Source organism: Trichosurus vulpecula, chromosome 2 (assembly GCF_011100635.1).
Source record: "Trichosurus vulpecula isolate mTriVul1 chromosome 2, mTriVul1.pri, whole genome shotgun sequence".
Taxonomy (NCBI): Eukaryota; Metazoa; Chordata; class Mammalia; order Diprotodontia; family Phalangeridae; genus Trichosurus; species Trichosurus vulpecula.
The window spans coordinates 176811363-176833712 of NC_050574.1; the positions used below are offsets into that span (position 1 = coordinate 176811363).

A 22350-nucleotide genomic window follows, 5' to 3' on the forward strand; every position below is an offset into this window, starting at 1 on the left:
ACTGCTGCCTGTGCCGTTTGCCAGGGAGCAGTCATGGATGAAGGCCTCAAGATGTTTGTCGTCCAAGCTCTGGTGGCTTGTGCCTCTGGAGGTGGTGGCTGTTTGAGAGTTATGTGAATCTGGGTCAGCCCTGGTCTTCAGTTTCATCCCTTAATTAGTCCCCACCCCATTTTTCTGGCACTGAGCCTCTTCTCTTTTCACTCCTAGCTGGTTGCTTCAAGATTCCCACATGGAGCTGAGAACCACCTACAATGGCTTCATTAAAGCTGTGGATCATTATTTTAATCATCTGATTCCCAGGGTGGTTCCACTGCAGGTAAACCAAATACCCCCATGTCCCCTTCTCCACCCTTCATTCCCAGGGAAACAAGCGAGTCTTATTAAGCCCTTGAGTCCAGATGCTATCGAAAAACACAGAAGCCATAGGTCAGACTTTGGCTCCAATTCTTCCTCTTCGGGGCAGCAGGTTTCCTGCCCCGATCCTGTCCCACCTTCTGATTCCTAGGATTCTCTTCATGCACCATTGTGGAAGACTCTTCTCCATTTGCCTATACAGGGTGTGAATACTTGGGCACATGTTTGCTATACTTCCTTCAGAATATCTGCAACATGGTGTTGGCTGAGATCATTAGATGCTGAGTCAGGACCCATGTATTTATGGACTTTATAGAGCCTTTCATCACATGCAGATGGATGATTAATGAATGCCTTGATGATCTGCAGAAAGCCTTTGTTTGGGTCCTAATTGCACACAACAAAACCTGAGTGTGCATGCATGCATGTGTGTATGGAAACACACACACGCGCACACACACGAACACACGCACACATGCACAAGTACATATCCTGGTTTGCAGGTGTGTGATTGCCTGTCTTTTTGTTGTGACACCCTTATTTGCTCTATTGCCTTCCTAAATAAGTCTTGTATGGCAACTCTCCCCCGTCTAAATCAAAGTGAATTGGCTTAGTTTTCTTTTGAGAATGAATGTCTCGGCACTCTTGGTATGTCCGATTGTCCCTAAACCAAAGCTAGGGGGTTCACTCTCTAAACTTAACAGTACTGATATTGATGATCAGGAATAGGACCGGCAGACGGTGATGAAAATCACTGTTCTGGATGCATCGTGATGCTTCCACATGCCACAGAGATCACGAGTGGGGAGCAAGGCTTAGAGTAGTGATGCACATTGATACGGTTTGGAGTTTCACAAAGCGCTTCGTTAACAACCACCCTGGGAAGTAAGAGGGCCCATCTTATTTTACAGAGGAGGAAACAGTCTCTGTGAGGCTGAGTGATTGTTCCTAATGGTACAGCTAGTGTTTATGTCTCACCGTGATTCCTCTTGGGATCATAGGCCAGGAAGTTGTTGGTTCCAGATAGAGGCAGGTGAGGTGGGATTTGGGGGTGGGGCGGGGTCGGAGTGCAGCACATGATGTGATTTGGAGAAGAGGCCACTATGGGAGTGGAGTGACATCATTAGAGGACCTACCGTACATCCTTTCCATGTAGCTGGTCTCAGTGCTAATGCCCTTCTTCTCCCTTCTCAGTACAAACAGGGAGGGCCCATCATTGCTGTGCAGGTGGAGAATGAATACGGCTCCTATGACAAGGACCCAAACTATATGCCTTACATCAAGACGGTAAGAGCCGCGTTGCTTGGTCTTTGGGGCTCCCAAAGTTTCTTTGCCATTCATTCCATCATCCTTCACAACCACAGAAGCCTCTGCTACTTCTTGGAGATAAATTTTTCCCCTGGGGCTCAGCAGAATAGAAAATGGAGGTTGTCCCTCTAGTGTTAGGGCTGTCCCAAGCCCTGGGCCCCTTGTCACACTTTGATTGGAATAGCGATAGAAATAGCCATTTATCAACAGCATGTGCTAAGCATCAGTTAGTAATTGTCTTTTAGTAGAAGCTAGAGATATGTGGAGAGAATAGAATAGAAACTGAAAATGCTGCCCCAGCCCTTCTTTTGCCCACTGTTTGCTGGTCACTTTGTGGTCAAGTTTAGATAAACTTAATGACCCCACTCTTAACAGGTCTGTGTTTCCACAAATTCCAGATGTAGTTCTTTCTTGTTTTATGGGTGTTAGGATAGCACTTAAGGATAACTGTCGCATGTGATAAGGGCTTTAGGTATAAAATGAAGTGGTTTTATTTGAGGGGGTGAGGTCTGGGGGAGAACAGTTCATTGTTACCTGGGAGGAGCAGGGAAGGCTCCTTGGGGGAGGGGGCCTTTGAACTGGTCTTTAGAGGAGGTTTATAAATTCAAGAAGCACAAGGGAATGGAGGGGGAAGGGGAGGTTGAAGCAGCCCAGTGCAGGGGAAAGAGTGCTGAATTTCAGGGTTCATTTCCCAGCTCTGCCACTTACTTCCTATGTGACCTTGGGTCAGTTGTTTCTCTGGGCCTCAGTTTCCTCATGTACAAAATGAGGGTTGGATTAGATGACCCAAAGTCCCTTCCAGCTCTAATTCTATGATTCTGTGATATTTTAGGAATAGGGGATAATGTGATCAAAGGTACAGGAGTGGGGCTGTGAGGGGGACATTGAATGATCCAGTTTTTGTAAGACATCCAGTATGTGGAGGGGAATAGGATGAGAAACAGCTGGAAAGGTAGATTGGTGCCATGTTGTAATGTGACTTGAAGTCAGCCAAAGGAATACAAACTTTGCTTGGGAGGCAGTCGGAAACTAAGGAAGATTTTTTTTAAAGTAGAGGAGAGACTTGACCAGATGTTTGAGATACTTATGCTCTAACTGGGGAGGTGGGACAGGCACAAAGGAAGACATTTAGGAAGTTCCCTAGCAGCTAGGTAGCACAGTGGATAGAGAGCCAGGCCTGGAGTCAGGAGACCTGAATTCAAATCTGGCCTCAGACACATACTAATTGTGTGACCCTGGGCAAGTCACTTAACCCTGTTTGCCTCAGTTTCCTCATCTGTAAAATGAGCTGGAGAAGGAAATGGCAAACCATTCCAGTATCTTTGCCAAGGAAATTCCAAAAGGGGTCATGAAGAGTCAGATACGACTGAAAATGGTACATACAGACAAAGGGATCAGGCAAGGGAAAGATTCGTCACTGAGTCAAACTGAACACACAGATAGCAGTATCTAGTAGGATTAAATGGGGGCTGGAAGATTCTCCCTTCCCTCTACACAGAGTATACAGATAGATGAGGGACTAGTTTCGAAGGCCATGGAGCACCTTGGTGGGTGATTGTAGGAGTTGACCTAGAGCTAGAATTGCTTTGACTCTTGGTTCTCTGGGGTGAAATTTCTCTTCTGAGCAGGCTGGTCCCCACCAAGAGAGTTCTTTTTCGGGATCCACTGAATGCTTTCCTTGCTGGCAGAAGCTTGTGATCCCACACTCCTCACTCTTAGTTCATCCCTTTTTCTACAGCTCACATCCCTTCTTAAGTCCCACTTCCCTCTCTCCTCTCCTCTCCCCATGGGGTCTGCGTAGCAAAGGGGTCTCTCTGTGAAGGGAGGACACCCCCGGGGCCCTGGGAAGGGAAGCTGCTTGTTTCTCAGCCTCTTTGTCTCATGACTAAGTCAAGTGCAGAGGGATTCCCGAGCAGTCACTTGTCCTTTCCCCAACCACTTCTCTAAGTTAGTTGTTCCTTTGTTTCATAGACGTCAAATGAGTACCTACAAGGTACAAGACAGCTAGATCACAGACAGGCCCAATGACTCTCTCCTACACATTTCACACGTCTCTCCAAGCTGGTCTCTGGGGTCTTGTGATTGCAGGGAGTTGTTTATCTTATTACTCTGCTGTAGGGAGAGAGAAGTCTCATCGGCATGAGCTACGAGCCTGGAGCCGCTTCAGGGACTTCACCTTCTGCTTACACTTGATTCCCTTGGTGTCTGGGGAGATGGGTCTGTGTTGGGGGTGGGGGAGGAAATTAAAACCTTTGCTTCCCTGAAGCTGCTTAAGACTGAGGTTTATAAATTCAAGAGGTGAAAGGGGGATGGGGGAGAGGCTTCTCACTGACCCTCCTGTGGCCAAGGTACCAATTTCTTCAGCAGTTCCTGAAAATTATAGCTTAAACCATTCTTACCCAAACAGTACCTCAAGACACAAGGGTATAGCCCTTGGTGAGGCACGACATCTGGGGATTCTTTATTCTCTTTTGGCCAGCTTGTGGCCTGGCAAGGTGGGGAGGGGTAGTAGTTACCATGGTGAAGAGAGGAAGGAGGAAAATTGGAGTGTGTGCAACCATATGTACTTTGCATACCTGTGACAGACTCACCTGCCAAGTGGATGGCAGACCACTCCTAGCCCCCTCCTGGTATGGCCTTGAGCAATCACCATTGTGTCTTGCCAAAAGAATTACTTGTCTAACTCATGTGGATAAATATCCAGAGCTGGGCAGGCTCTCAGGGGTCAAATAACCCAGTTCTTTATTTTATAGCTGAGACCCAAGGTGGTTAAGTGACTTACCCAAGATCCCACAGGTGGGGAGTGTCAGAGGTACTGTTTGAATCCAGGTCCCCTGACTCCAGGCTCTTTTTATACTGTGCTTCTCCAGCTTCAGGTAAGATTACAGAGGAGCTAGTCCAGACTTAAGGCCTCTTCTGTTTGTCCTAAATGGCAGACTTCCTTCACTCACCTCGGTCAACCTACAACCTCTGCGAGCTGTGGGAAATTCTAAAGTCAGTCCTACATGCTGAATTCCTCATCCAAGTTGGAGACTGAGTCATCTTTATCCATCTTTATCTATCAATAAATGAGCTACTACTTAGCCTTTTCATCTCTAGGTGAATCTTCATTCTCTGTACTTTTCTCTTTCACTAAAATCTGTTGTGATTTTTCCCTTTTTTGTTTGCCCATGTTTCAAATATGAACTACTCTGGAAGGCCGACTGAGGCCACTGGCTACCAAGATGATCTTTCAGTTGAAGCTGGCCTTTTCTCCTTGGCCAGCTTCTAACACTTTAACTGGCTAAGCTCCAGATTAAACTTGAATCCTTCATTTGATAATTGAGGATCCAGGATGAGGCAGCTTCTTCATCTTGGCCTAGTGAAAAGAGTCCTGGAGCCAGGAGACCTGGCTCTGATATTTGCCAGCTGTATGATTGTGAGGAAGTCATGTAATCTCATTGAGCCTTGGTTTCCTCATCATTAAAATGGGACTCATGACAGTGGTATGACCTACCTCACTGGGTTGTGGTGAGGGAAGTGCCTTGCAGTAATATAAGTAAAAATATAATACATATGTTTACTAATATGCTATAATGTAATGTTATTTTTTCAGACATTTAGCTTTGTGTGGCACCTTAGAGCTGAAAGATTTCTTTCAGCTCTAAAATTCTATTTCTTGCAGTACCTCTTTATTTAACAGGTGAGCAAACTGATGTCCAGAGAAATGAAGTGAATTTGCCACATGGCTAATGAGTGACAGAACTTGAAAGTAGACCTTTGAACTCAGGTCTCTCTCCCCCACTCCCCATCTCCAATCCTGTGTTCTTATATAACCACATCACAGTCCTAATGACAGCTAGGGGGTTATGTGGGAAGTGGGCTGTCTCGGGTAATATTAAAGGATGAGTCCCTCAAGCCACGTGAGAGGCAGAGGTGGTTTTTAAATAAGAATCAAGCCATCCATGCAGAAAATCTGTGATGTGAGGACCCATTAGTATGAACTGATTCATGCTTTGGGACTTTCAGTCCTGGAGGTGAAGGTTGCCAATGCTCTCTTCTTGCCCTCATGTTGCTCCTAGGCTGTATCTTATCTATCTAGTTGAGACCATTCTTGTTATTTGTTTTTTGGTAGCTTAATATGCTTTGTTTCAGTAGTGGACAGAGGTGGGGTGTTCAGTGGTCAGACACTGGACACTTTTTTTCTTCATTACCTCTATCTGTTGACTCTACTCTTTTCCCCCAAACACTTTGAGAAAACAAGTTGGAAAGCTCCTAGCTTCTGCAGTAGCCATGATCTGCCTCTTTGTTTGGGTGAGTTTCTTGCTGTAAATATCCAGCGGCATCTGTAGTTCTCCAAACCCCTATCCCTGTTGAGGATCCTGACTGAGAAAGTCCCTGGGACCTGTCTTTTCCTGAGGCTGTCACATCTGCAGTCTTATCATCTTCCCTGTCTTGGGGTGGGGGTCTCTTATTTATAACCTATGGGGGAACGCTTCCCATCCGACCTACCATCTCATACAGCCCCATCCATTCTTCCGCTCTTCTTCTCTGCTTTCTTATATCGAATAGAACCTTCCAAAGGAGGACTTCAGCTTGGAGAATGTCAGGTGACAGCCATTGTAGGAAGGAGCTGCCCTCTGTGGGTATGTGCCAAGAGGCTTGTGAATTTAGGATTGTCTTATTTTGCTAAGAGTGCACGTTGGCAGGATGTATAGTTATCCTTTCCACATCATGGAGGTTAGGGGCATGGTGCCTCCTGTGATCTGGAAAATCCATGTAGAAGTTTTTGGCCTTCCCTTTGTAGCTGAGGAGACTGAATTTTTTCTTTTTCTTTTATGGTGTTTTTACAGTAGCTTATTATAAAATTTGGGTTATTTGGTCATTGCCTCTGTGTCAACAAAACTCCCCCCAAATTCCCATTTAATTTTTTGTGCTGACCTGCAATATATCGAAACCACAATGCAGAAATTCATGATGTGGAAGGGATAACTACTCTCCTCCTTGAAGACAGCAGAGTATATTTTTCAAGTGTATAGAATAAACTAGGCATTGATCACTTTGGGGAAAATTTAGCTCAAAAATAAATATGTAAATCAGTGCTCATTAAAATGGGACATTACCTCAGACAATTATTTGCATAGGGAAGTGCTTTAATCATTCCTAATAATCATTCACACACAATCCTAACAGCTGTTTTGTTTTGTTTTGGTTTTGGCCCAGACCTGTAATTTCACTGGTGTAGAGAACTTCCTGGTCAGGAAACTCCCTCTGCTGGTCCAGGTCTGCCCTGTTCTACAGCTTGGAGTCTTAGAGAGTTACTTGGGGCAGTGAGAAATTAAGTGACTTACCCAGGGTCACATAGCCAGGATGTCTGAGGTGGACCTTTCACCAAGCCTTCTTGACTGCAACACCAGCTCTCCACCCAGGGAATCTAGAGGAAGATCCCAGCGCACTGGGTGGACCTCGTATGCGGGCTCTGTGGGAGGATGGGGCAAGAGTCACATAGCGTGGGCAGGCATAGATGGGGGGCGATTTCTATCTACAGAAGTACCGACTCCCTGAAGTCACTCACACAGCACTGTGTTCCTGATGGCCAGCACCAGGGTGCATGTGACCCGGCCCTAGTTTCATATTCCAGACTGCAAGAAACACTGGCCTTATGGGTGTTGTCTCAGTGAGATGAAGCGTAGCTGCTCTGAGCTGGTGGGGGCAGCAGAGCCCCAGGTGTGGCCTTTTGGAGGAGAGGAGCCAGAAAGAATCTTAAAGCTGGAAAGAAGCTTAGCAGTCACATGGCCCAGCTTGAAACTGAACAGGGGCTCTCAAAGACCTCTATGAACAGTGGTCAACTGACTTTGGCTTGAACATTTTCAAATCAAGTCAGCGGATGTTTGTTAAGCACTTACTTCTAGCTCTCTCCCCTTTTGCACAAGTCTAATTGTTAGGAGACTTTGTTTTGCTTTTTTTTCCCTTATGATGAGCCAAAATCTGCCTCCTTTCATCCTCTGGATCTTCCATTTGTCATCATAGGCCAAGCAGAACAATCTCTTTTCCATGTAACAGCCCTTCAAATGTGCCATGACAGCTTTCACACTCCCCCCCCAAACATGCCAGGTTCCTTCAGCTGAGCATAGTGCCTGACACAATAGGTGCCTAATCAATGCTGATCGATTCATCATTCCATGGCATGATTTTTAGTGCCTGTACCGTACTGGACATCCTACTCTAGGATGCCACTCCCAATATTCTTCCTCAATTTGCCCTGCACAGAGGCTGCCTGCAGCCAGTGTGTTTATGGAGGAAGGGCATGCATTCTTTTGTCTCTCTGTGTGAAGCTGACTAAAGAACATCATTGTTCTTGAGAATTTATGTGCCAGGAGTGAGTGAGATGGATCTGGATAAACCTAGTGTGCAACTGTGATTGTTTTCCCTGTTTGTGTGGTTTGTGTTCAGCAAGAGTACTGATCCCCTGAAAAAGTACCGTCAGATATGATAATTGGCGCCTCAGTGTTCCCGTGGCTTGGGTGTGTAAAGAGGGTTGCTGTGTCCTTTTCTTCCTAGCCCTTGCCTGATTCTTTTCTATATACGGGTAGCTAGCCACACAAAAGATCTTTAGGGCCAGGAGGACCAAAATGGGAAAAATATTTTTATTCTGTAGGGGGATACTCAGTAGGCTACACTCTGCCAGGCTCCGATCTGTAACACACACTGACCATGCATGATTTTTCTTGGTCTAATTTGTTTCACTTCTGGATGCAGTGCTATCCTAGAATTGTCATCTCATCTACATTGCATTTTTTTAAACCTCTAACAATTAGACCTTTGGTCAAAAGGCAATGGGAGTTGTGAAGTGGAAATTGCCTTTCTCAAGGGAGGAAACCAGTGGGCTCTTAGAGAAATCTTTTTACTGCCTTCGTGAGGTTACTTCATCAATCCTGTCTTCTGATTCTGATAATTACTGGGGATAATGAAGCAATCAGATCCTTACCCCTGTCCCCCTCCCGGACTATTCTGGCCTCAAGGTGCCCTTCATGAGTACTGCTCGTAAGAATGTACTAACAGATATGCTTTTCTCCAAGGATTATGACTAAGTGGGTAGATTGAACCAAAGTTCGTCTCTCCGTGGTGCTGGCAAAGGGAAAAGTGTTGGTCAGAGAGTACATTTAGCGTGTTTGCAGATATACCAGATCACCAGGAGTGCTAGCACATACCTGTAATCCTTGCTACAGGGAGGCGGAGCCTGGTGGATCACTTGAGCTTGGGAGTTCTGAGCTAAGTTAGGACTAAAGATGATCAGGCGTCCACACTAAGCCCAGCACCTCTCAGGATCAGGGGGCTGCCTAAATAGAGGTAGGACTGGCCTAGGTTAGAAAAGGGGCAGATTAACACTTTCCTCTGTCACTAGTGACATTAGATAATTGAGTGATGGCTCCCATTCTGGGATACCTAGAGAAAGAAAGAGAGAAAAAGGAAGAAAGAATGAAAGAAAGAAGGAAAATAAGTACTGACCTCTTCCCAAGAGATAAATAAGTAAAAGCTTCTTTGGGGCTCTGAAGACTGTTTCTCGTGAATTGGGCAACCAGGCTGCTGGTGGTTTGGACTTGGGGGTATAGGAGGTAATATCCCTGTGCTTCCTAGCTCCAACATAAACCCAGAGGAACAAACCTAGGTCCCAGTCAAATCAGCAGGCCAGTGAGACTACAGGATCCCTGCCTCATTGTGACTGACTGACCCTGAGAGTGCCAGGCTGGCTGAGGGAAGCCAGCCACCCTGACCTAGTTTGGGAGCAGCTACCCAGAAGTCCGATCTTCACTGCAGCATCGCCAGCTGTGATTCCCACAAAAACAATTTAGGGCCTTAATTACCCCCTTGGCACTGCTGAGCGTGGCTAATGCCGAGGTAGCAATTTCTCCTCACTCTCTATGTTTTAGGGATGTGGATGCTTAGTTTTATCTCCTTTGCCTCTTCTCTGCATTCTGCCTATCAGGATCACGGTTTTGTTTGTGGCTCTCACTGCTTTTTCTAATGGAGGGAACCACAGAGGGAAGGAGGGAGGGAGGAAAGTGGGTGCTTCATCTTGTTTTGTTTCCCTTCAGGCCCTGTTGAATAGAGGGATCGTTGAGCTGCTTATGACATCAGACAACAAGGATGGTCTGAGTGGAGGCTACTTGGAAGGAGGTACAGACCTGGCGGGACCATGAAGTTGAACAGGGGGCCTGGTAGAACTCATTGTCTAGATGAGTGACAGAATCAGGGTCAAGGCCCAGCATCAGGGATTGTCTTGAACCTGTTCTTCCCTGTTTTCACTATTTCCATCTTTAAAGGGGAGGCAGGTCTAAGTGACAGGACTGAGTCTAGAAATCATTCACACATCTGCTTCTTTGTCCTTACTACTCCACTCCATCAGAGGAGGTAACAGGATTCTGTAGGTCATAGGACACTTTTTTCTATCCTCCCCAATTCCCTTTTGACCCATGCCTGGATGGGCCGACAATAAAGTTGGGAGCCAGCAGAATTATCTAAAAGCTATTGATCCTGTGTTTGCAAACCATATGAAATAAATGAGGCAGGTAAGAGCCAGGTGATATGGGAGCAGGTGATACGAGAGAAGAGAAACAGTGATTGGACCAATGAATACCAAAACCATGAGGTCTTATCAAGTGAGAAGCGAGTATATTTTGAGATGGAAGAAGGGGAAAGTGGGGGAACAGCTAGATCCAGGGAAGCAGCTCTGAGGAGCCCCTTAGCACAAGCCCTTCACTCTGTCTGCTGTCCAGGCTCTGCTGCTGTTCACATCTCTGGGCTTCGTGGCGGACCTTCCTAACCTTGGCCACAGCTGAGTGTGAGTCACCCTTCCTCCTCGCTCTGACTCGCATCATGCTGTTTGTTGCCTGTGATGCTGTGTTTGCACATGGGACACAGGAACACTGGCAGCCCTGGATTGTGGGGCCGTCTTTTAGGTGTATATTTGCCTTCACCCTCTAGGTAAGGACCACTGGTGAAAGTCTCTGTGGGAGGACCAGGCCATGTAGTGTTGAGAGAGCATGGCCATGGGGAGACAAGCCTCAGACAAGCCCTTTAAACTGTGGGTACATCTCCTTCATTCATTCAGGGGTACATGTCACTTCCTCTTTCCTTTTGATTGACATTTTTTCAGAATGCCTATCTCTGTCTGGGGCCTTGGAAAGGGGGTGAGGATGCCACTTGAGGGAATACCATGGAAGTGACTCACAAGTGGAGTCCTGCCAGAGGCTCAGGTCCTGAGGAGCAGTGAAGAGAGGAGGGACCTTTTCTTATAGTCCAAGAGAGAGGAGGCAGGTAGAAGAGAAATCTTTCTTCAGAGGGCCCAGGATTTCCCAGCCTTTTTCAAGGCAGCAGAAATTTCCTGTCTTCTCCACCAGGGGTCACTGTCTCCTTATCATTGCTTCCATTGCTTCATCCATTGTACCAGGAGAATGGAGCTAGTGGCCAAGCTCTATCCACTTGCTTGCCTCACCAGGGCAAGTGCTGGACCTGACCCAAAGTCCTGGACTGTCAGGATTCAGAGTAAAGACTGGATGTGGTCCTTGCTCTCTGGAAACCTGTTGTTTAATAAGAGTCTAGACAAACGTATAATCAGCAGAAATAGAGAGTGTAGTTAAGGAAATGATACATCTATGAAAGGACAATCAGAGATTTTAATGGCAGGTTGAAGAATAGTTTGGTTCTAATGATGGATATTTATTTTTTATCATCCCTTGGATGTTGTTCATGGTGGGTTCTATAGCTGAGGCCAAGGATTTTCAGTAACCACCTTTTTTCTACTTAGACCCTAGCCTAGGATGCTCTGGATAAGCCAATAGAGAATGTAAATAGAGAAGCCGGCTCCTATATCTTTTGGCTGAGACCAGGAGCATCTTGACCTCCCTTGGTCTGGATGGCATTCCTCCTCCCAGTGGTCCCTGGTGTCAGTACAACTTGTACAGGAATCAAGGGGGTACAGTGGATAGAGTGATGGATTGGAGTCAAGTCTCCCAGAGTTCAAATCCTGTCTCAGATACCTATTAGTTGTTTGACCATAGACAAGTCACTTAGCCTTTTTGTGCCTCAGTTTCCTTATCTGTAAAAATGAGGATAGCACCTGTTATATAGTGCTATTTTGAGAATCAAGTGAGATAAAATATGTAAAGGTCTTTGCAAACCTCATAGCACCATATAAATTCTAGCTATTATTAATGTCATTGTTACAGCATTTCTCTCTTTTTTTTCCGACAGTGCTGGCTACCGTTAATTTGAAGCATGTGGATTCCATGATTTTCAACTATCTCCATTCATTCCAGGTAAGGATACTATGAATAGAAGAGTCTTTCTTGTCTAAACATCTGAGTATTTTCAGTGGTCATCAGCATAGTCAAGTCAAGGAGCTTTGGCAGGAAAGTGGAAATTCTCCCCCTCCTTCTTCCTGGTAACTGGAACTTCAAGAAGCTTCTGAAGATAAGAGGCTTCTCAGGGACAGCACCAGAAGCTTGAGGTGCTCCTAGATCCTGTCCCTCAATCACACGGGGCCTCCTAGGACTTGTGCTGTCATGCCACAGATGGCTCCCTCCCCTCTTATCACTGTCCGTCCTGGGTAAAGCAGACAAAAGACCCCCACTTCCCCGCACTCCTGCAGGTTTTTAAGATTTTGGAGTCCTCTAAGGGAATTTGTAGCATGAGTTTTCCTACTTTCCCAGCCCCAGAGAGCCCCATTGCCAGCCTCTGTGTGGGTTTCACTGGGGCCTAAAGACAAGAACTTAAAAAAAGGTTAAAGACCCCAGCTGCAGCAATTGATACAGTGTGTTTTTTAATCCATAAGGCAAAGAAAATAGAGATGGCAGAATGAAAGATGTTATAATTTTAATTTGAAATAACTTGTAATCATTTTTATTTAAAGTGTATTTGCACAGATAGGAGAAATTATAGAAAATTATAATAAAATATACAATGTATACTGTGGAGCAAATTATAGTAAGCATACTACCCCCCCCACCCCCCCCCAATTTTTTTTGCGTCAGTTCGTGCATCTGGTCTTTCCAGTGTTAGGTAGTTTAGGGATCTGTTTTGTCTTGGCAGGCCATGGAGATCATGGGAGGAAAACCATCATTTAGATCCTATTAATTTTGAGCATCCACTTTCTACTCTCCCATCACCCCAGATATGACTAGAGCTGTCCTTAGGGTTTGGCCAATATGGGTCATTGGTCATAAGTAAGATCATCGTGTGAGGTCATGGATCTGTAGCTGGGAGGGACCTCAGAGACCATCTAACCCGATCTTATTTTACGGATGAAGAAACAGGTGCAGCGAAGATAAGTGACCCATCCAAGGCCCCACAGATCGTAAAGGTCAGAGTGAGATTTCAGTCTAGGTCCTCTACTTCAGATCCAGGGCTGTTTCCGCTGTACCATGCATGCCGTGGGATTCATGTCTTTTGATGGGAATCACGGCTGGTGTAAGGCAAAGAGTCAGACGAGGTGATGACTGCTGAAAAATGCCCTGGGTGCTGGTAGTATCCTTAGAGTCAGCATCACAAGCAGAGATGCCCACCTGGCAGCAAGACCCCTATCCTGAAACACTTCCCCTTCAGTTCACATCTTGACCTTCTGGAATACTTGATTTCCTTTGGGCCTGCCCTTGATGTTCCCTTTAGTCTCTCTTTATCAATAAATAAGTGTTAGAGACAGGGCACTCCAAAATCATCATGTGCCCCAGGACCCACATCCTGCTGAGGATGGCTCTTTCTCAGAACCCCAAAAGGATGTGGTAGTAGATGGGGAATTTGGGCCTTGTCAGCTACTCCAGTATTTTTACCAAGAAAACCTCAAATGGAGTCACAAAGAGTTGGATGTGATTGAAACTACTGAACAACAGAAACATTCACAACGAGTGAGATTACCATGTGTCTGTGGGATAAAGAAAGATGTGTCATAGGACCCAAGGCCAATGGACAAGAAGAGGCTGCCTCCTCAAGACAAGAACCCTCTGAACCTAGCTTGCAGACTCTGTCTCTCAAGTCTTGGGGAAGTTCATTGGCATCAGGAAGGCAGTTAATCTGATTTCAGGGAAGCTGGAGGGAAAAAAGAAAGAAGGTTCTTTGGATGCGTACTTAATATCCAATGGATTAAGGAGAATTTACTGCCAAATCCTCCGCAGATTGATTTTTTTTTTTGATGGCCAAGTCTGTGCATCTCTCCGAAGTGGAAAAAAATGACCTGAGCATAGGCCCCATTTGGGTCAGGTGTCTATATCCTGCCTAAGTCAAGCTATTCTCTGGAGTTGTGTCAGCTCTGCCCCAGGCCTGGTCAGAAGAGTTGAAGGCATTGCTCCTGCTTCCACTGGCTTTGGTGTGAGTGCTGTGGACACTGAGCTCAGTCCACTGGGCAGTATTGTTGGAAAAGAAAGAACCTTCAGGAGAATCCTGAGTGTTAGCTCTGAAAGGGCATGTTTCCACTAGAGACAATATTTAGTGAGGAACTCCCTCCCCTGCTCCACCCACTCCATCATGCTTAGGCTCTGGCATATAGAAAGGTCTCTTCCCTCAAGCAACTTCTGTGTGTGTGTGTGTGTGTGTGTGTGTGAGAGAGTGAGAGTGAGTGAGAGTGAGAGTGAGAGAGGGAGAGGGAGAGAGAGCTGCTCAGACACACACACAACACTAATAACTATAATAAATGGCAGCAGGCATGTCATAAATGAATCATTAGTGACAGAGGTAATCACATAGGCTAGGGCCAGAGCTTCCAGTGAAGTTGCTAAGGAAAGAAGGCCTCATGGAACACTGAGATTTGACCTGCATCTTGAAGGATGCACAGGATTTCGGGAGGCAGAACGGGGAAAGAATTGATGGTTCACTGACTGTGAACAGGAATAGCAAATGGAAAAGAACATTGCTCCACAGAAGCTCTATCATCACTGCAAAAGCATGAAAGGCAGGCATGGCAGCAGGCTGCCCAGGGGGCTCCCTTGGGGCCTAGGTCTATGCCCAAAGGTCTTCTGGGGCCCTCTGACAAGGTCCTGGGATGGCTCAAAGCCAGGCCCACATGCAGCCCAAACTCAAGTTTCTTCTTGAAATTAGCACTGACCTGTTTCTTCCCAAGCCTGATGGCATGGGAACTTTATGAGTCATGGAATTTAGGGCTGGAAGGGACCTTAGCTATTATTTAGTTCACTCTCTGCCACCAGAGGATCAATGGGAGGCCCAGCAGGAGACAGGGCTTGCCCTAGGTCATGCAGTTAAATGCCAAAGCCAAAAAAGTATTCTTGGCTTCCAATGAGTAGAATTCTTGAGTCACATCCTCTTCCTCCATGAGGTCCTATGGATCCTCTGAGGCGCTACCCCTGTGAAGATCACTTAGCAGTCATTGAGCTTTGTTGGAGGATTAATGGGTATTCATTACACTTCTGTAACTTGAAAGTGTCTCTAAGTGGCCTATCATTAAAGTTTCAAATCTTTCAGTGATTCAAGAGCCTCAGTAATCTTTCACTCCCCTCAAAGCTGTGATAAAACCCCTGACATCCTGAAAAATCCAGGGTCCTGCTCATCAGTCCCTTCAAAGGTCAGGTTTTCTACTGGTTTGTTGTGGTGGTGGCCGTGAACCTACTTTATTTGAGAGCCAAACTCTGTCAAATACAATTATGTCGTGGAGGCGGGGTGGGGAAGGATCTTTGAGAGCTACATTTAAGTCTCAACTTGTCACCCATTTTGGAGTGACCTTTAGGACACAGAACAGGTCTATATTAGGCATCAAGACGATGCAGTGGATTTCCTGGAGTCAAGAAATTCTGAGTTCAAATTTGGCTTCAGATACCAGCTCTGTGACCCTGGACAAGTCACCTAACCTGTTTGCCTCAGTTTCCTCATTCATAAAATGGGGATAATAATAACACCTACTTCCTAGGGTTGTGGTGGAGATCAAATGAGACAATATTTATGAAGTTCTGTAAACTTTAAAGCACTATATAAATATTAGCTTTATTATTATTTATTATTCCCTTTTCTTCTTGAAATTTGAGTTTCTCATCCAATACATGTTTCATTTCCAGTGGCTAGTTCTGGTTACCTTTCCCATAGGACCAAGAGAAATCTCACCTGGTACAATTCAGAGGTCACTCTAGACTCGATATGATCACAGCTTCATCGCTCCAATTCTGGGGCACACTGCAGGTGGGCCCTAGAGTAGCTATGATCCCAGGCCAACTCTGACACCTTTGAACAAACCCCACTCATCACAGGCAACACATAAGGAGGAAATTCGTAGGCCCCAACATCATAACTATCTCACCTGCATGGCTTCTAGCATCTATTAACCATAATTCCCAGCATATGTGCCATTTACCCTTATGTATAACCTGGCACTCTTTCTGCTCCCTGGCACTCCTAGGTGCCCCCTGGAGGAAATGCCGATGCTAATTGTCCATTGACTGCTTCCTACAACCCCAATGCTGTAGGGATTTCCCGGGGGAATCTCCAGCATGGCTTTGCAAGGTGCTATCTATACCTTCTTTCATCTCCTTCCCCAGTGACCCATTCTCCTTGGTATATTGATTAAATATTTCTAGTATCCAGAATAAGAGAGAAGATTGCTACCTCCCCAAATCTTGTTTCCTAGGAGAGATGCCCAAGACTGGCATTGTAAACCCAGAAATTTTGCCTCAACCCAGACCTGCCTGAGTTTGACCTCCCTTATTCAGTGAAGCACTAAATCCTTTTACCTTAATAACAGACAGTGAAAATGGGCTAACCTCCCTCTCCCTGTGGAAGAGTGTGGTGTTTCTAACAGCCATTCGCATGGTGGTAGTGGCTGATTATACACTTCCATGGAGAATATTTGCACCCAAGCTGACTAGCAGGACCATGATTGTGAATCCTGGGTGATAGATCTGTAAATCTGGGTGCTCTCTTGTACCGGGGTACAAAGGTACAAAGGTACCTGTACCACGTAGAGTCTGTCTGCCTGCAGGGACTGTATTGGGCAAAGTTCAGGAACAAAAAGACTGGGAGATTCCTTTAGGTTCTTGTCTTGAGGAGGCAGCCTCCTCTTGTCCAGTGGCCTTGGGTCTTATGACATGTCTTTCTTTGTCCCACAGACACACGGCAATCTCACTAGCTGTGAATGTTGTTGTTGTTCAGTCGTTTCAGTCATGTCTGATCCTTTATGACCCCATTTGGGGTTTTCTAGGCAAAGATACTGGAGCAGTTTCATCATTTCCTTCTCCAGCTCATTTTACAAATGAGGAAACTGAGGCAAACAGCATTAAGTGACTTGCCCAGGGTCACACAGCTAGTAAGTGTCTGAGGTTGGATTTGAATTTAGGTCATCCTGACTCTAGGCCCAGCTCTCTATTCACTATCCCACCATCTTACCTACATAGGAATTTTTTTTTCTGTGCAAAGGAATGTTTCATGGAGGACCTGCCTGTTCTTCAAAGGACTCTTCTGTCTTTGTCCTCTTTGAAGAGACCATCTCTGACCAGATCATACCCCTGTTTTGACAGGCAGCCTTTAAGGGTTCTTCAGTAATTCCATATTCCCCTTTTGCCTATCAGGAAAATGGACAAAGGGAGTGGGAGTGTCCGATCGTATCACAGTGTCTCCTCTGCTCTACGTCTTTATCAAGATGACTGGGAGAGCAAGTGCAGGACACAGGGTATTTGTCTAATGCCTCTCTTCATAAGGCCACCCTACATTTTCCCTTGCTCATGCTTCATGGACTCCTATTCCAGCCACAGACAGCTATCTGGGGCAGCCAGGCGGCACAGTGGATAGGGGGCCAGACCTGGAAGCAGGAAGACCTGAACTCAAATCCAGCCTCAGACCCTTACTTGCTGTGTGACCTTGGGCAGGCCACTTAACATCTGTTTGGTTTCCCCATCTGTAAAATGAGGATGATAATAGCATCTACCTCCCAGGGTTGTTGTGAGGACCAAGTGAGATAGAAACCGTAGAGCACCTAGCACCATACTTGGCACATAGTAAACGCTATAGCAATGTTGGCTATTATTATTATTACTAATTATCTTACAGAAGTCTGTGTTACTTAGTCTGACCTCTAAACCCTGCCCAGTGAGGGGAAAGGGGCCTTAAGGCACAGGGGAGTGAGGGACCTTATCCAGGGAAACCTCTTTGCATGGGTGGCCAGCTCTGGTTGGATGAGCAAAGGTATGGTAGAGGGAACACACAAGATATATAGGGAATGGTGAGCCTACTAGTTTGAATAGAATATTTTGCCTGCAGGGAGAGAAGAGGAAAAGGTAAACTGGGCCTGGCATTGGGGAAGTCTTGAATGCCAGGTTAAGCAGTTTGGACTTTATCCTGGAGGCAGTGAGATCTCATGGAAGGTTTTAGATCAAGGGACAGAAATTTAGAAGTGCGTTGGTCAATGTTTAACAACCAACTCTCCAAAAAAAGAGTGTGGATGACACACTTTAAAGTTTGATTTGCATTATTAACATTTTCCTCATCACTTAAGTCTAGACAATCAAAAAAAAAACCCAATAAATCAAGCCTGATTTGTAGCGTTTGCTGATTTCTGAGGTGTAAATGGTCATGCTAAAAACTGAACAGTTGGCCCTCATGAGCCAGTTTAATCAGGCTCTAACACACCCCTAGATCAAGGAGTTCTAAGGATCATAACTGGACAGTGACAGTGGCCATGGAAAGAAAGGCTTGAGCCTTTCACAAGCTTGAGTCATCAGGAAGGAAGAAGGGACAGGGTCTTAGTCATTGATGGGATGTGATGGGTGAATGGCAGGAGTGAGGCGAGGCGACTCCGAGATGAGATTTGGGGCTCTCTCATTTCTTGGATCCCATAGTCATGAGACTCAGGTGTCATTCTGTTCACTCGCGTGCAACACTTTCTCTAAAGCCAGTGGTGACAACCTCCCTAAAAGATCTTAGCCAGGTCCCTACATTGAAAAATCTCTAGTTAAATTTTCTGAGGCTTATTAACAGGCACCACGTACCGCCCCCTTCCCAACACTGGAAATATGAAAAAAACTTTGTGTTACTCCATAGGCAAGTGGAAGAATTTCTGATTGCCCTACTGAGGACAGCCCACCCTATCTGTAGCTCCCTAGGCTCTTCCCAGCTGATGATATTCTAAGCTAATGTGGTAGCTTCCAGAAAAGCTTGAGGACCCACCTAGAGGTGCAGCAAAGAAACAAGAGATGCTTTCTTGCCCTGGGCACAGCACTCCAGGTGGCGAAGACTGGTACAAGCAGGCAGGGCAAGGTGAACCTGAGCCTCAAACAGGTGCCAGGGCTCCCGGGGGAAGGGAGGAGTGTCTTTGATGAAGGGAGCTAGGTGGCGTAGTGGACAGAGTTCTGAAAGAATGGATAGAATCAAAAGGAAATGATTTCAAATCCTCCTTCAGATATTTACTAGCTAGCCATTGCTTCTGTCAGCTTCATTTTCTGTATCTGTAAAATGGGGAGGCTATTAATCGCACCTATTGTCAGTGAGGTGGGTCTGGAATCAGGAAGACTCATCTTCCTGAGATCAAATCTGGCCTCAGACCCTTACTAGCTGTGTGACCCTGGCCAAGTCCCTTAACCCTGTTTGCTTCAGTTTGCTGATCTGTAAAATGAACTGGAGAAAGGAATGGCAAACCACTCCAGTATCTTTGCCAAGAAAACCCCAAATGGGGTCAAGAAGAGTCGCACAGGACTGAGATGACTAAACAGCAACAACCTTAACAGCATCTACCTCACAGGAGTGCTGTGAGAATTAAATGAGATAACGTAAGTCAAGCACTTTGCAAACTTTTAAAGCACTCTAGATTACTACTAGCTATGATGATGACGAAGACCCAACTCCAGCAAAGACTGAAGCTTTCCTTCCAATACCATATGCAGCACTGCAGGTGTGTTAAGCTGATGGCATCTGTGGCATTATCTCTGGCCCCTGCTCTTGCTTTGCCTCTGTGGGCTCAGCAGTCACTACTTGGCAGATAGATGTGTTCAGGAGGCAGGACTGCAGGCCCCGGCCCTGGCATCGGGGAGAACCTGCCATCCTTGGACTGCTTACTGCTGCTGTGGTGATTTCTGTGAGCAGCACTGACATTGAGCAGATCCCACAGTTATGAAACTTGTTGTTGGGAAGAGGATGGGGTGTCTGGGTCCTCTTGGGAGTCTCCTCTAGGGCACTCGTGGCCTCTGGTTTTCATCTTCCTACTCTCGTGACCCAGTTCTAACTTATGGTTTGGATTGTCCCCAGAAAAATAAGCCCACGATGGTGACAGAATATTGGACGGGATGGTTTGACACATGGGGTGGTCCCCACAACATTGTGGATGCCGATGGTGAGTAATCTGCAGCTGGGGAATCCAGAGCATAAACTAAAACAGAGGCTCCTACATCATTCATCAGCAATGAAACCTGGCTAGATAGCCACGCTGTATGCGCATCCAGATTTGTGGGTATCTATGTCTGCAGCAGTTAAGTAACTCAACTCTCAATCATCTATGACAATGGAGAGAAGAGGGACAGAGGACAGTGTGTGGATAATACAAGTCATTTGATTCAGTTGTGAAAGGATCATTTGTTTTTAAAAGGGCAAGTTTGGGGCAGCTAGGTGGCACAGTGAATAGAGCATCAGCCCTGCAGTCGGCCAGACCTGAGTTCTAATTGGGACTCAGATACTAGCTGTGTGACCTTGGGCAAGTCACTTAACCCCAATTGCCTCACTCCCACCAAAACAAAAAGAGGCAATTTTACTTTCTTAATTATATGTTGTTGAAACATAGTGATGTCTCTGAAAAGAGCATTTGATTAGAAATATGGATTTTGGACCCACCTTTGCAGCTGCTGCTGCTAACTGACCTGTGCTTTTAGGTTTGTTAGATGCTTGACATACGTTATCTCATGTGATGCACAAATGCCACCTGGGGGTAGCAGGGGATGAGCTACAAAATGACCTACCTGTGGTCCCACTGCTATGGGGAGGGAGGGAATCTGAATGAAGGCTTCTCAGTGACAATGAGATGCCTTCTGCAGCTGCAGACTGGAGCTGCATTTAGAACTTTGGACCAGCTCATTTGCTTCTTCAGGACTCAGTTTTCTTATCTGTAAATTGTGGTGCCCAAACCTGATCCTAAGTTCCCTTCCAGCTCTGTAATTTTCCATGATTCAATGATTAACCTTTCAGAGGAGATGAATTTAATTCATCAAATTACATGAATTCATCTATGATGTGGGGATTTCTTGACCTTGTCCATTCATTCATTCCATTAGTATTAATTGGATGGTTAATATATAAAACCAGTCCTTGGATTTGAAGGGTATACAGAAATAAATTAAACATCTGGACCTTCAAAGAACTAACAGTGTAGTAGGAGAGAGATATTATATACATGTGTATACATATAAGTATTATATTTGTGTGTGTATATATATACATGCACACACGATACATACACATAAAAAATTAGATTATATGCAAGTATATACAGATATACTTGTATATAATTTAATTTTTTTTGCTGTTGCTATTCAGTCATTCAGTAATGTCTGACTTTTTGTGATGTCATGGACCATGTCATGCCAGTACTGTCCATGGGGATTTCTTGGCAAAGATACTAGAATGGCTTGCCAGTTCTTCTCCTGTGAATTAAGTCAATCATAGGTTAAGTGACTTGCCTAGAGTCACATAGCTAGTAAGTGTCTGAGTCTGGATTTAAACTCAGGTCTTTCTGACCACGGGCCTAGCACTCTATCCACTGAGCTCTACCTAGCTATCTGTGTGTGTGACATATATAATTATATGGTATATAGAAATACTACATATTTACTATATACTGTTGTTTTGTATTTTGCATGGTATGTGTAGTATATGTGTATAATATATGTTTTATGTGCTATATAGTATGTAACTATTCTATGTGTTTATAAATAACACAAACAAGATGTGCTGATCACATAAAAGAGATAAAAATGAAAGACCTCAAGGGCCCAAAGGAAAAGGCCCAGGCGAGGGGATCAAGGAAGGCTTCATGGAGAAGGAAGGATTTGAGCTGAGCCTGAAGGACGAGAAGGATTTCAATAGATGGGGATGTGGGGAGAGGTTCTGATCTATGCAGCCATTTTCTGGCTCTAGAGCTTGGTGGGTTCTGGACAGTTAGAGCTGTTGAAGTGAATCTGAGACAATGCTGGAAGAGACAGGAGGAGTCCTTCAGGGCCTTCAGACGCTTAACTCTGTTCCCTTCACTTTCCTGTAGATGTGGTGGTCACTGTTTCCTCTCTCATCCAGATGGGCGCCTCCCTCAACCTTTACATGTTTCATGGAGGAACCAACTTTGGTTTCATGAACGGGGCTCAGCATTTTGATGAATACAAGGCTGATGTCACAAGCTATGGTAAATATGCCCCAATGTTCCTGCACCCATTTGTGACTTTGGACCTTTTCTCCGAAGGGTCCCTGAAGACACCTGCTGACACCATTAGCTCATTTGCCTGCAAAGTTCCCCGAGACCTGGGGTTAGGGTAGTATGTACATCATATTCCTTTCCTTTCACTTCACTGCATCAGTTTGGTCACAGACCATCACCGTAGTTTGCAACAGGTTGGACTTTATAGGCTGAAGAATAAATGCTACTGTCTGATTAATGGACTGCCTAGATTCCCAGACACAAAGAACCATTGCAAATATCACTTACTTTTTACCTTCTGGCAACTGCAGGCCCGAAATACTGATAGGTGT

At 45.4% G+C, this 22350-nt stretch overlaps 1 protein-coding gene across 1 annotated transcript in view; it reads left to right on the forward strand.

The window, feature by feature from the left end:
• Window positions 1-22350, forward strand: part of GLB1L2 (galactosidase beta 1 like 2) — a 53077-nt gene that overhangs the window by 18432 nt on the left and 12295 nt on the right. Inside the window, exons 6-11 of the mRNA XM_036743995.1 lie at window positions 208-316; window positions 1549-1641; window positions 9738-9819; window positions 11896-11960; window positions 19870-19954; window positions 21869-22006. Coding sequence (XP_036599890.1) covers window positions 208-316; window positions 1549-1641; window positions 9738-9819; window positions 11896-11960; window positions 19870-19954; window positions 21869-22006 — 572 coding nt within the window. The remainder of the gene's footprint in view (window positions 1-207; window positions 317-1548; window positions 1642-9737; window positions 9820-11895; window positions 11961-19869; window positions 19955-21868; window positions 22007-22350) is intronic.